The 12,763-nt window shown below is 32.5% G+C and overlaps 1 protein-coding gene across 1 annotated transcript in view; it reads right to left on the bottom strand.

Moving 5' to 3' along the window:
* The window catches only part of LOC143045413 (sodium-coupled monocarboxylate transporter 1-like), a 54,823-nt gene that overhangs the window by 6,090 nt on the left and 35,970 nt on the right, over positions 1-12,763 (bottom strand). Inside the window, exons 5-12 of the mRNA XM_076217899.1 lie at positions 12,393-12,460; positions 9,163-9,317; positions 6,821-6,961; positions 4,728-4,857; positions 3,908-3,996; positions 3,013-3,128; positions 2,229-2,296; positions 626-712 (exon numbers count right to left, since the gene is read on the bottom strand). Of these exons, the coding sequence (XP_076074014.1) occupies positions 626-712; positions 2,229-2,296; positions 3,013-3,128; positions 3,908-3,996; positions 4,728-4,857; positions 6,821-6,961; positions 9,163-9,317; positions 12,393-12,460 (854 nt within the window). The remainder of the gene's footprint in view (positions 1-625; positions 713-2,228; positions 2,297-3,012; positions 3,129-3,907; positions 3,997-4,727; positions 4,858-6,820; positions 6,962-9,162; positions 9,318-12,392; positions 12,461-12,763) is intronic.

Raw genomic sequence — 12,763 nt, 5'->3', positions numbered from 1 at the left:
CCATTAAAGTGCGAGGTTTGGCATGCCACAAAACCAGGTTCAACCCACCATTTTTTTCTTTAAAAATGTTCTGTACCAAGTCAGGAAAAGGCCATTGTTATATCATAGTTCGTTTCTGTGTGTGTAACATTTTTACGTTGTGTTTCTGTTGTGTCGTTTGTTTTCTCCTATATTTGAGTGTGAATTCACATTACTATAAGACGTGTCACGGTACTTTTCTATCCCAAATTCATGTATTTGGTTTTGATGTAATATTGGTTATTCTCATCGGATTTTGTCTAATGCTTAGTCCGTTGCTGTGTGTGTTACATTTGAATGTTGTGTCGTTGTTCTCCTCTTATATTTAATGCGTTTCCCTCAGTTTTAGTTTGTTACCCCGATTTTGTTTTTTGTCCATAGATTTACGAGTTTTGAACAGCGGTATACTACTGTTGCCTTTATTTAATGGGTCTGATGAAACCACTGTAACAAGTGTTTTCATTAAAACTCGAGATATTCTTTGCTTTTAATTATTCTGGCTGTCCTCAAAAACCGACGCCATAGTATCAAATACAATTTTCATTACATAGCTGTTAAAGATGGACAATTTTAAATATATATCCTAAGATACGAAAACGTGAAATACCTTAGTATTAGACCATGGGAATATCATTCCTAAGGTTATCACGCCACAAATAGGCGATCCCAAAATTCCAAACATGGATACAGCAGCCTGAAATTATACATTTAAATGCGTATCAGTATCACAAGGTCGATAATTAACATTAAATTCACACAAACAGGAACGGTCTCCGACGATATCTGAATCTAATCGAGACAGAAATATTTTTACTACCAACTTTCTATTTAGTAATAAATCAATACTTGGTTTTTACTGTGGATACATTTATTTCGTGGATTTTATTTTCGTGGAAATTAGGTTTTGATGCCGCGGTATGGCCAATTTTAACTTTTCAGAACCTTACAAATAAACTCATCAAAGATACAGTTAGATATTTACGCCAGACGCGCATTTTGTCTACAAAAGACTCATCAGTGAAGCTCGGATTAAAAATGTTTAAAAGGCCAAAAAAGTACGAAGTTGAAGACCAAAAATTCCTAAAGTATTGCCAAATACAGCTAAGGTAATATATTCCTTAGGTAGAAAAGCCGTAGTATTCAAAAAATTCAAAGTTTTGATGACAGTTAATTTATTATTATGAACATATCAATGATAACTCAAGTAACACAGAAGTGCTGACTACTGGGCAACAAAATAAACGAAAACTTAAACGACTTAAACAACAAGCATTCTGAAAGTATTGCATGGCAATACATAGTCCCCTACCGGTTAAAAATGTATTGTACAAGAACAAAATGCTAGCACAATAAAACAAAATAACAAATATCAAATCAATATCTTATAGAGTTTACAAAAAATAAGGGTAGAAAATTGATTATTTGCGTTAATATTCTATTTTCGAGGACCATATAAACACTGCTCATAAAATCATCCAAACCGAACAAAAGTCTAACTTGATATATAGCTGCTATTGTTAAACCAAAATATCAAATTAATATCTTCAAGCGTGACAAAAAAAAAACGTATGGAAACCGATTTGCGGGACCGACGGATGGAGTGCAAACCTATGGTATCCTTCTTCTTTGGTATGAGAATAATAATGAATCGCCTATGTATATTTTATGACACAAGCAGGTAATTATGGTTCTAGTAGGTCGCAACAAGATTTCAAGATTTCAAGCGTGATTGTAATTTGACCATACACACTTTCACACTGGAACTTATAAATATATATGATTAAAATATCAAATTATTAAACAATAAAATATACAGCTCCTTTACTGAAGTTTTTCTACTTTTCAGCATTAAATAAAAGTATTCATAAATCTTACATGTCTGCATTCAAATAGTATAAAACAAGGTTCAATCCACCATTTTCTACATTTGAAAATGCCTGTACTAAGTCAGGAATATGACAGATGTTGTCCATTCGTTTGATGCGTTTTATCATTTGATTTTGCCATTTGATTAGGGAATTTTCCTCTGAGTTCAGTACTTTTGTGATTTTACTTTTTATGGTACAAAAATCAAAATCAAATGTACCACTTAATTTTTAAGGGTTTTCTGCAATAAATGTCTTAGAAGACGTACTCGCAATTTTTGTTCAGTACCGTAATCTGTTTATTTTTTTAACTTAGAGTTAAGACTCCTTTTTAATAACCATTACCTTGACAACGCCTCCCATGGCTGATGCTAAGTATACAAAGAACAAACATACAATCCCGAGAACCAGTACTGAAATGTATAAGATGTGTCCTTAAAAATATAAAAGGAATTACTTTTCATTTAATATTGTATCCATTAAAAAGGTTTATGAATACACTTCATATATCAAAATTAACTAAATGTGCGGAACGGTGTACAAGAAAGAATGTAATAATTGAATGAAATTCATTTTTGCACAATAAAAACTACTGGCATGTTTTACGTGCTTTCTGTTTTTTCAATTTTTTTTACATCGATCGTACATAAAATCCTACAAATGTTTCATGGTGTTCCTTAAATCTTCCTACTACCAGAGCATTTGCATTATTCACTTTTGTGGATCAGATCGACGTATACGTATCGAAAAGGTTTGTATAAAATTGTTATGTTGCTTCAAATCTATGTTCAGTATAATGTATGACATTTAGTGTGTAATGTAAGCTTAAAATACCAAAGCATTTATGTGAACATTGATTTGAAATACGCAGAATAAAATTTTAAGGAAAAATGAACATGTATTTTTATTGTGCATAGTACACCTTATAGATGATGCAAGACAAAATACAAATATAATGTAATATTTGACATTTAAATGTCATATGAAACCTGAAGGATATTGTTTGATAGGTTAAGAAAACTTCACAAAGGCCAATTGTATGCAGATGGCTGATCATCCCTCTAATTTCAATTAAACGTAGATGTCAAGCCTAAAAGAATGTCCACTTTTATTTTTTGTATTTAATCACCTATGAATTTTGAAATGATTGCTGCTCTTTTGTCTGTTAGAGTTGATGATACAAATGGCTTAATGATATCCTGTAGAAGTGCCGCAGACATTGCGTTCAGACCAGACGACACAGTGCTGAAATAAAAATTGGTATATTCTTGTATGATACATATTTCTGAAGAATAATATAACTGGACAAAAATACCATAATACAAATCTACTTCTATTTTTTAAAGAAGTGCCGAATGAATGTATGTTAAACATGTTATTACAGCTAAAATTTGATTACTAGATTTGTAGAAATGACCAAATTTACCCATACATTTACGACATAAGAGACGACTTCGTTTATTTTCTATTAAATGGATATAGGAAGATGTGATACGAGTGCCAATGAGACAACTCTCCATCCAAATAACAATTTATAAATGAAAACCATTATAGTTCAATGTACGGCCTTCAACACGGAGCCTTGGCTCACAGCGAACAACAAGCTATAAAGGGCCCAAAATTACTAGTGTATTCAACGCCTGATAAACAGTCTTCTTTATGATATAAAAACTTATCAACGATACCAGGCATATGATTACGAAGCCAGACGCGCATAAAGTCAGCAATAAACTCGTCAGTGCCGCTCGAATGAAAACATTTGCATGGTGTAATCAAAAACGGAGCTGGTTTCTGGATTTCGTCAAACCCGGTTAAAAAAGTTCGGTTTTTTTCTAAAATCGAGACTTTTATCTAAATTGTTCATATTTGTAGGTACTTGTTCTGATGTTGGTTCATTAAACAGTTTTAGTTTGTTTATATTTCGAAATCAAACGATAGAATTGGACAATTTTGTTATATCCTTCACTTTATTTATTATTATAAATAATTGCAGCATTCTCTTATTCTCACTAGTAGACACGTACCTTAGTGCACCACTAAAGACAGCAGCAATAAAAATACCACATACTCCAGGATAAATTCCCATTATGTCCATTACAAACAATGGTAATAACTTAAATTATATAAAACAATTATGGAATAAACCAGTTTCTTGTTGATCATTTTGAATAAAAATGTTCGTTTACTGTAACAACGGTAAATTCAGGTTTTTTTATGAATGCGAATAATACGAATGTTTGAGTATTGCAATATTGAAAACTCGCATTCTGATATCTGATACATATATATGTACATGATGATTTTCCTGAAATACCAATAATTAATCTTGCACTTTTCTTCTTTTTTAAAAAATCGCAACAATAAACGCACGCAATAATTTCCAGGATTTAGTTTGTTTTGTCCTTCTGTCCAATCAGACTGATATAACGGTAACTTAAACATCGATTTTCCTTAAGAGTTTTGAATGATTTCGAATGTCTATCGTATGTCAGTCAGGGGACTAAAAACACTGAAATCTAGTGTAACTTTTAATAACATATACAATTGCTGGTGACTTGTGCAAGCTTAATCTGAGATGAAAAATCTGACAATCTGGCCGTAAAAGATATTTTCTCATCTTGAACCCGTTCCATTTTACGATTGATATATGAAACGTTATAAATCCCAAAACAAGAAAACAATAAAGTACTTTTTTTTCAAATATCAACCATACAGTGATTACCTTGAAGGCACTATATGACATATCACTTAACAGTGGATTACAGTTAATTTAAGTGATATATTGTACTGCTTCAAAAATTGATTTTTTTTTTCTTTTTTATTAAGGCTTCAATAATATCAAACCTGGTCACCCGCTTTAATAGTTCCTGATGACAGAGGGTCACAGGTATGATAGTAAGCAAAGACTACCAGACCATTCAATCCTCCTACCACTAGTATCATCATTAGTCCAGGTACACTTATCCACAAAGCCCTGTAATAAATATTGATTGCAAAGTCTTAGCAGTTGAAATAAGAATTCTAATAAAACAATATCGTATTAAGTTATTATATAGGCAAAAAAAAAACGGTATATTGTCAACAAAGTAAACTGGTTAGGTTAAGGTACTGTCTCACAATGTTGCTTTTTGAAACGCTTTATATTTGTTATTTGTATTTTCTAGCACTAGGTTAATAAAGGAAAGAGTAGTACGCCGCTAATCAAAAGAGTAATAAATCGATTCAGAGAAAATAAATCCGGGTTACAACTAAAACCGAGGAAACACATCTACTATAACATACCACACTTAATGACCTTCTATTTCCATGAAGATCCTCTGCTAATGAATATTGCTTTGGGAGTACGCAGCTTATGATAGTTATACCGAATTTTGCATGTTTTTTAGAAATTGCAGTTTAAAAATATATTTTTTGTTTCCGAATGAGAGTCAGAATAGTGGTTTTACGTTTATGACGTTAAATTATAAATGTGTTGAATTCTAAAAGTTGAAAGGTGATACTTGTATTCATAGTCCAACGCCTGCAAAAATACTGCATAGGCTTTTTATTTTCAGATTTCTTCAGTTATAGTAATTTTACCCTACGTATAATGTTTTTGACCCGTCCGTCAGTCCTGTTTCTTGTCATCGCAAATCCTCTCAAACCAGACAACAGAACAGAATTTCATGAAACCTTTTTAGAGCGTTGTCAGTTTGTTTTCCATTTATGAGTTTGACTGACCCTCTGGTAAATTTCGTCCCTCTTTTAGATAATAAGGACATACTATGTAGATGTGCGTATCGACAGGAAATTACGATTCATTTTTTTTTTCTAGGAGTTACGCCCTTTTAACTTATATGCTTCAATATACTACTGTAACAGTTTGTCATCGCAACTCCTCTGAAACCATACAATAACATGACTGTAACAGTTTGTCATCGCAACTCCTCTGAAACCATACAATAACATGTCATGAAATCTTTTTCCATATTAAGGAAATACTATGCAGATGTGCATCTCGACAGGTAATTATAATTAATTTTTTTCTATGAGTTACTCCCCTTTGAACTTATTTGTTTCGATATATACTACTGCAACAGTTTGTCATTGCAACTCCTCTGAAACCAAACAGAATTTCATGAAATTTTGTAGATCATAGGGACAAACTATGTAGACAATTATGATTCGTTTTTTTTTCTAACAGTTATTTTATTCCTCCAGTGACAATGTGGGGACGTGGGGGTATGTGAACGCGCTAAGGTTCTTTAATTATAGGACAAAAAAAATGGAATAAAGAATAGTCCCTAGGTTCATATGACCAAGAACTTCTACTATTGTTCAGTAATCAACGTAAACATTTCTCTGTGATTGAATACTGCTTGCTTGTGATTAAAGTAATTTTGCAAATATTTCATGGATATAGAGGAACACAAAAAAAATCTGGGATGAATGATGGGACATTTGGACTGACAGTGACAAATATTGCATCTTATATAGGGTCAGAATGTTTACAAACTAACATGCCGCCAACAAGCGACCCTTCACGGAGTTATTGCAAGGGTTATTTATATAACGTGGAAAGAGCGTGGTAAACTACACGAAACATTGAATTCAAAGTACCTATCAAAACCAGAGGTGACTGTATTTATACATTCACCGCAGATATATAACAGGTGTATCCGTGAAGAGATCAGTGACTCAGATACGACAAGTAGTATGTAACTTTATTTTGTATATATAATGATTGTAAAGGGTATTTGTCCATCTGACCGACAGATTATTGGACTTTCATACCAATTTGACATTAATTAATGCATGGCATCATTACATAAAAGTTTAATAAACGAAATAGATTTTCACACGAAGGTGTATATTAGTCCGAATGGAATAAGTTTTTTTTTGTAAATACAATACAATCTTCGTACCACAAATTCGACGTCACATAAAAGTTTCCTTACCTTTGTGAGTTTTTAAGTGTAGGACATGTCAGCGTTCTTTGTACCATTGCCTGATTGGTTCCGAACAGTATAGTCCACATAAATGTTTGACCAATTATAGCACCCCATACCGTATAACGTGTTGACATACTAAAGCTAAAACTACATATTTAAAAAATCATTTAATTAATTTGCATCTTGATAAAGAATCTGTTCCCGGTTTACATCGGGTATTGCATCAAAAAACTAAATTTGATTCCATCGCTTCATGTATTGCTTTGTATTCTTGATTTCTGTGAATTGGCTTCACTAACAACACCTATAATAATATAATAACATAAAACGTTTCTTTATCTTACTAGCCTAAAAACCAACAATTGAGTTAGTATTTGTTTATCAAATGATTTTGTATTAGTACGGGTGGATGCCTCTGCTATTCTTGGGGAAATGCGCATTTGATGCATTGAAATTGGTACAGTGAATTATAATACTCTAATAAAGCCGATACCTCTGCAAGTGTACTTATAGTCACAGATTCCAGTAGCCAGTATTTCGGCACTGGTATGATGAAAAGGATATTGTTTGATTGACATTTTCTCATACAAAGCTATTACCTTTTCGGTTTTGACAGCTCTACGACGTTTTTATAAGCTATCAAATTATAATCTTGATATCTTTGATACCCCAGGGTGAACGTTGCTATTTCGTCTCCTAGAGCATTGCAAACATGTTGTCAGCACTTCTGTGTTAACAGCAAATGTTACTGTAACAATGATGTTTCTATTTACTGTTTATATGAGTCATATTGACACAACTTTGGGGATTTTATAATATAGTTTCGCTTCTAATTTAATGCATTTTTGTTTAAACAAAATGATAAGCTATGTATCTTTCATGAATTTTATGTATGCTTCAAAGAGCTTTTCAAAGGATAAACAAGATAATCGTACTAAGTCGTAAAATTATTTTGATAATGTCATTTATCTTAAGTGTATATTCCATATTAGATTAGAGGCGGGGCTTATTTCACTACACGGTTAGTAGTGGAGTTACGTCCCTTTGTATAGTAAACATGGCGTCGACGAGATGTTCGTAACGATTTGCAAGCACAACAAATCAAGAAATTGATGCCAAAAGATTAAATGTGAATGCCGATAATACTCTGAAGGCAAACAGAAAGTGTGCAAATATACTCCGGGAATATCTGCAGGAGAAAGAACAAGATTATGACTTTGAAGAATTTGATAGTGTGCTAAACGTTTTAGATTTCTCAAGTATAAATTATACTATACTATTGGCTATAAAAGAGAGTTTTTACATCCAATTGGTTAATTCCAGAATTTACTTGACAGTAACGTAAAATATGCGTCACCGATGACCACCAATATTGGTGTCGTTTTCCTTTTCTTGGTTAGAAAAATGACTAAACACAACTGATAACTAGATTTTTATTTTTAACAGGACGGACAATGAGTGATTTATTTTCCATTTCCCGAAGTTACCACCTTTTTTTTCGTTTTGTTTACCTCAATTTAATTTAAATGGTTATCAAAGGTACCAGGATTAAAATTTAGTACGCCAGACGCGCGTTTCGTCTACATAAGACTCATAGTGACCCTCAGTTCAAAACAGTTATAAAGCCAAACAAGTACAAAGTTGAAGAGCATTGAGGACCCAAAATTCCACAAAGTTGTGCCGAATACGGCTAAGGTAATCTATTCCTGATATAAGAAAATCCTTAGTTTTTCGTAAAATTCAAAGTTTTGTAACAGGAATTTTTTAAACAAATGACCATATAATGGATATTCATGTCAACACCGAAGTGCGGACTACTGGCCTGGTGATACCCTCGGGGACGAAACGTCCACCAGCAGTGGCATCGACCCAGTGATGTAAATTGTTATCAAAGGTACCAGGATTATAATTTAGTACACAAGACGCGCGTTTCGTCTACATAAGACTCATCTGTGACGCTCAGATCAGAACAGTTATACAACAAAACAAGTACAAAGTTGAAGATCATTGAGGACCCAAAATTCCAAAAAATTGTACCAAATACGGCTAAGGTAATCTATTCCTGGGATAAGAAAATCCTTATTTTTCCAAAAAAATTAAAGTTTTGTAACAGGATTTTTTTTTAAAACAGGGACAAACATGCCAGATTTAAATTTGATGTAATTTTTATCACCATACTGATAGTTTAACATCATATACTTACAATAACTATTGTACCAAAGGATTTAAAGAGAGACAAATCTGAGAGAGTAGGAGCTCATTGAAAATTGTCTGCGAACAAGTGCAAACACGTTGCAAAAATGCCTACAACTTCGTCAATATTTCCTATATTTTGATAATTTATTTACTCAGTAAAATTTATTCTTCCATATTCATCTGCAATTTTCCAAACTGCTGACATCCCACCAACTTTCACAGAACCCAAAATAAGGGTTACCACGATACCTGTTAGCATAAGCACGGCTTGAAAACTATCAGTCCATAAAACTGCTTTCATACCTCCCTAAAAGAAGAACTGGCAATAAAAGCATTTATATAATCCGAAAAAAAAAATATCTGAAACTTGTGAACTCATAATTTTCTTCGGAAATGCCTGAACCAAGTCAGAAATATGACAGTTGTTTTCCTTTTGTGCTGTTTGTTGATATTGTCTAACGTATGATTTTGTCGTTTAAGTGGATTTACCTTTTTTTGAAATTACCGTTGAGTTTTTTATTATACTTTTTTAATTGATTGTGGAGAAAGAGGCAACCTAAGTTTAATTGAATAGTATTCAACTTCATCACATACATTTTTATTTGTAAACAATAGGAAGAGGGAAGCTCATGTAGTTTATCTGTGGCTTTAATGTTAAAAAGAAGATGTGGTATGATTGTCAATGAGACAATTATCCACAAAAGACCAAAATGACAGACATTAACAACTATAGGTCACCGTTCGGCCTTCAACAATGAGCAAAGCCCATACCGCATAGTGAGCTATAAAAGGCCCCGATAAGATAATGTAAAACAATTCAAACGAGAAAACTAACGGCCATATTTATGTAAAAAAAAAATGAACGAAAAACAAATATGTAACACATAAACAAACGACAACCACTGAATTACAGGCATATACATAAATAATGTGGCGGGGTTAAACATGTTAGCGGGATCCCAACCCTCCCCTAACCTGGGACAGTGGTATAACAGTACAACATAAGAACTAACTATAAAAATCAGTTGAAAAAGGCTTAACTTATCAGATGGACAAAAATACTAGTGGACGTGGCCCGGTACTTATACATCCCACACAAAAAGACACAATGAACAGATCTGAGAGTACTCGCAGTTATCTGACAGCTAGTTCAAAGCCACTAACAACTAATAAAAAATCAACTAAGACTAAACTATCAATTCGTACACATCCAACATCTAATGGATTTAGTGTAAAGACGTCATAAACAGCCAGAGAAAAACATGACCTTGTGCAATGCCAAGTTACAGGTATCGACAGATTGTAGATCCATGAATATGTATATACATATAGCATACTAGTAATATTTAGTTAGCTTTTAATTTACTGATAACAAAATCAATATTTATACCAATAAAAACAATATTCAATGATCTTATTACAGTGTTGAATAGGTAACCTTTTAGAATAAGTTTATTTAAAGGAGCGACAAGTTTACATGGATCATTTCTAAATTTCCGGGCATGGTTAACAACATTTCCGTAAAAATGAGGATGTGCTATCCCGTTTGAAATAAGTTTTCTACAGGTACAACCAAATTTCAAAACCAACTCTTTATATCTTTGGATAAATTTAGTAAAGGTTTTAAGTAATTCGTGGTAACGATATCCCTGGTTTAATAATTCACCAGTAATACATAGGTTGCGTTCGTTAAAATCAAAAACGTCACAACAGACACGGGCATAGCGAACGTAAATTTTAGTGTGGAGTTTCCCGTTTAAAGCCGAAATATCTAAATCCAGGAAAGGACAGTTATTACCGAATAAATTTGATTTATTTAAAGTAAGTTCCTTTTGGTAAATTTCCGCAGTATATTGAGAAAATTCTTGATTATTTAACGAAAAAATATCATCAAGATAATGGTAAGTGTTGTTGAATTTATCAATTAAATGCAATTTCGACGGGTCTTTACTGAGTTTAGTCATGAACTGTGATTCGTAACAGTACAAAAACAAGTCTGCTATTAAAGGGGCACAATCAGTGCCCATTGGGATACCTACAACCTGTCGATAAACTTTGTTGCCGAAACGTACATAAATATTATCAAGGAGAAAATTAACAGCTTCAATCATCTCATCACACCTTCAGTAAGTATATCTAGCATATTAACCTTTCTCATTAGAGAAGAAGGCTTTAAATGAGTTGCAGCAAATATATCTACATTCAGCTTTACCAAACGACCATTTAATTAAATAGGAAAACTTTTGTTTAATAAGCTAGTGTGGAAGTGTAGTGTAAAGAGTAGAAAAATCAAAACTATTAACAGAATCAAAAGGACCATCAAAAGCACGTAATTTATCTGAAACATCCAAAGAATTTTTTACACTCCAAAAATAGTTTATACCACTATGTTCATATATTTTATTACAATAGTTTATGATAAGCTCTTTAATAGTAGTTAATGAACTAGTTAAGAGCACTGAATGATTACTTGTAGAACACTTACTAGAGGCCGAGATGAAACGATATTTAAATGTTTTTTGTGTACATTTAGTTTAGGTAGCCAATACATAGTAGGGACCTTCAAATGATCAGAAGAAACCTTAAGCTTTGATGTGGTTGTGATATTCTTGTTTACTATATGACTCTCTGTGGAGCGGATGGACTTGAATGTAGATGAATTTAAAACTTCATTCTTAAGAACGTCCGTCTAGTATTTACGGCATACCCCCACCATATTGTTGGCTGCTTTGTCGGCCGGTACAGACACAAACCGCTTTGAAAGTATTTGAAGTTTATTTCTTATTCTGGAAATAGGTGTATTATGTACTCTATTATTTACTTCTAAATTATTTTCAAAATATGATATTCTCTTATCTACCACATTCATACATTTATTTAAATAAGAATCAAGAGATTTTTTATCAGATTTTTCAAACTAATCATCTTGGAACTATTCATACTTAAACATTGGTACTTCTTATTGCAATGTAACATCAGAGTATGCTATACTTATAATTTTCAAATGCTTTTTACAAGTTTCTTATAAGGATTCCTTACAAATATTCTGAAAGAACTGTCTATTACATGCAATGCTGAAACACAACATTTCTCTCTAATGCTTACTCTAGCTGAATAACAGGAACATGCGATTTACTATTGCTAACATTTACTCTATGTTTCAATACTATAACTGACACTAACTCTCTTTTTTTTTGTGCAATACTGTATTAACTCTTGTTTTAATATCATGAGTAACATTTACAATTTGTTTCAATATATAACAAACATTATAATTTTGTCTCAATTCTATGAGTAACATTTACTCTGTTTCAGTTATGATTATCAATTAATACACAATACGTAGTTCTAATGGATTACACATTTGTATATGTATACTTACTATAGATGTATATACTATGCATACAATCCCAGCAGATAATATTGTTCCCCACAGCGAAAGTCCAGTTACTGTCATCAGAATAATAGAATTATTAAAACAAAAAAGTTTAAAATAAGAATAAACAACTTTTAAATGTTGAATTATGTTTTACTGTTGAAAAAAATGAACGAAGAAAATCTACGATTGATGCTATGAAAACTTACGCGCGAGCGCACTCGACGTATGATTTTACGTTGTTTTCTGTCAGTTTCATTATAATGGAGATAACAATATTGTCTTTTAAGCTCAGATGGCATACATAGGTGATTTGATAGTCGCAAATCCCCGTTTACTGGCTGCGCAAACGCGTCGCCAGTAAACTTAATTTGCGA

The sequence above is a fragment of the Mytilus galloprovincialis genome, chromosome 9 (assembly GCF_965363235.1).
Source record: "Mytilus galloprovincialis chromosome 9, xbMytGall1.hap1.1, whole genome shotgun sequence".
In the NCBI taxonomy this organism is placed as follows: Eukaryota; Metazoa; Mollusca; class Bivalvia; order Mytilida; family Mytilidae; genus Mytilus; species Mytilus galloprovincialis.
Note: the sequence above shows the minus strand (reverse complement) of the source record. Positions and strands in the feature narration are given on the sequence as shown.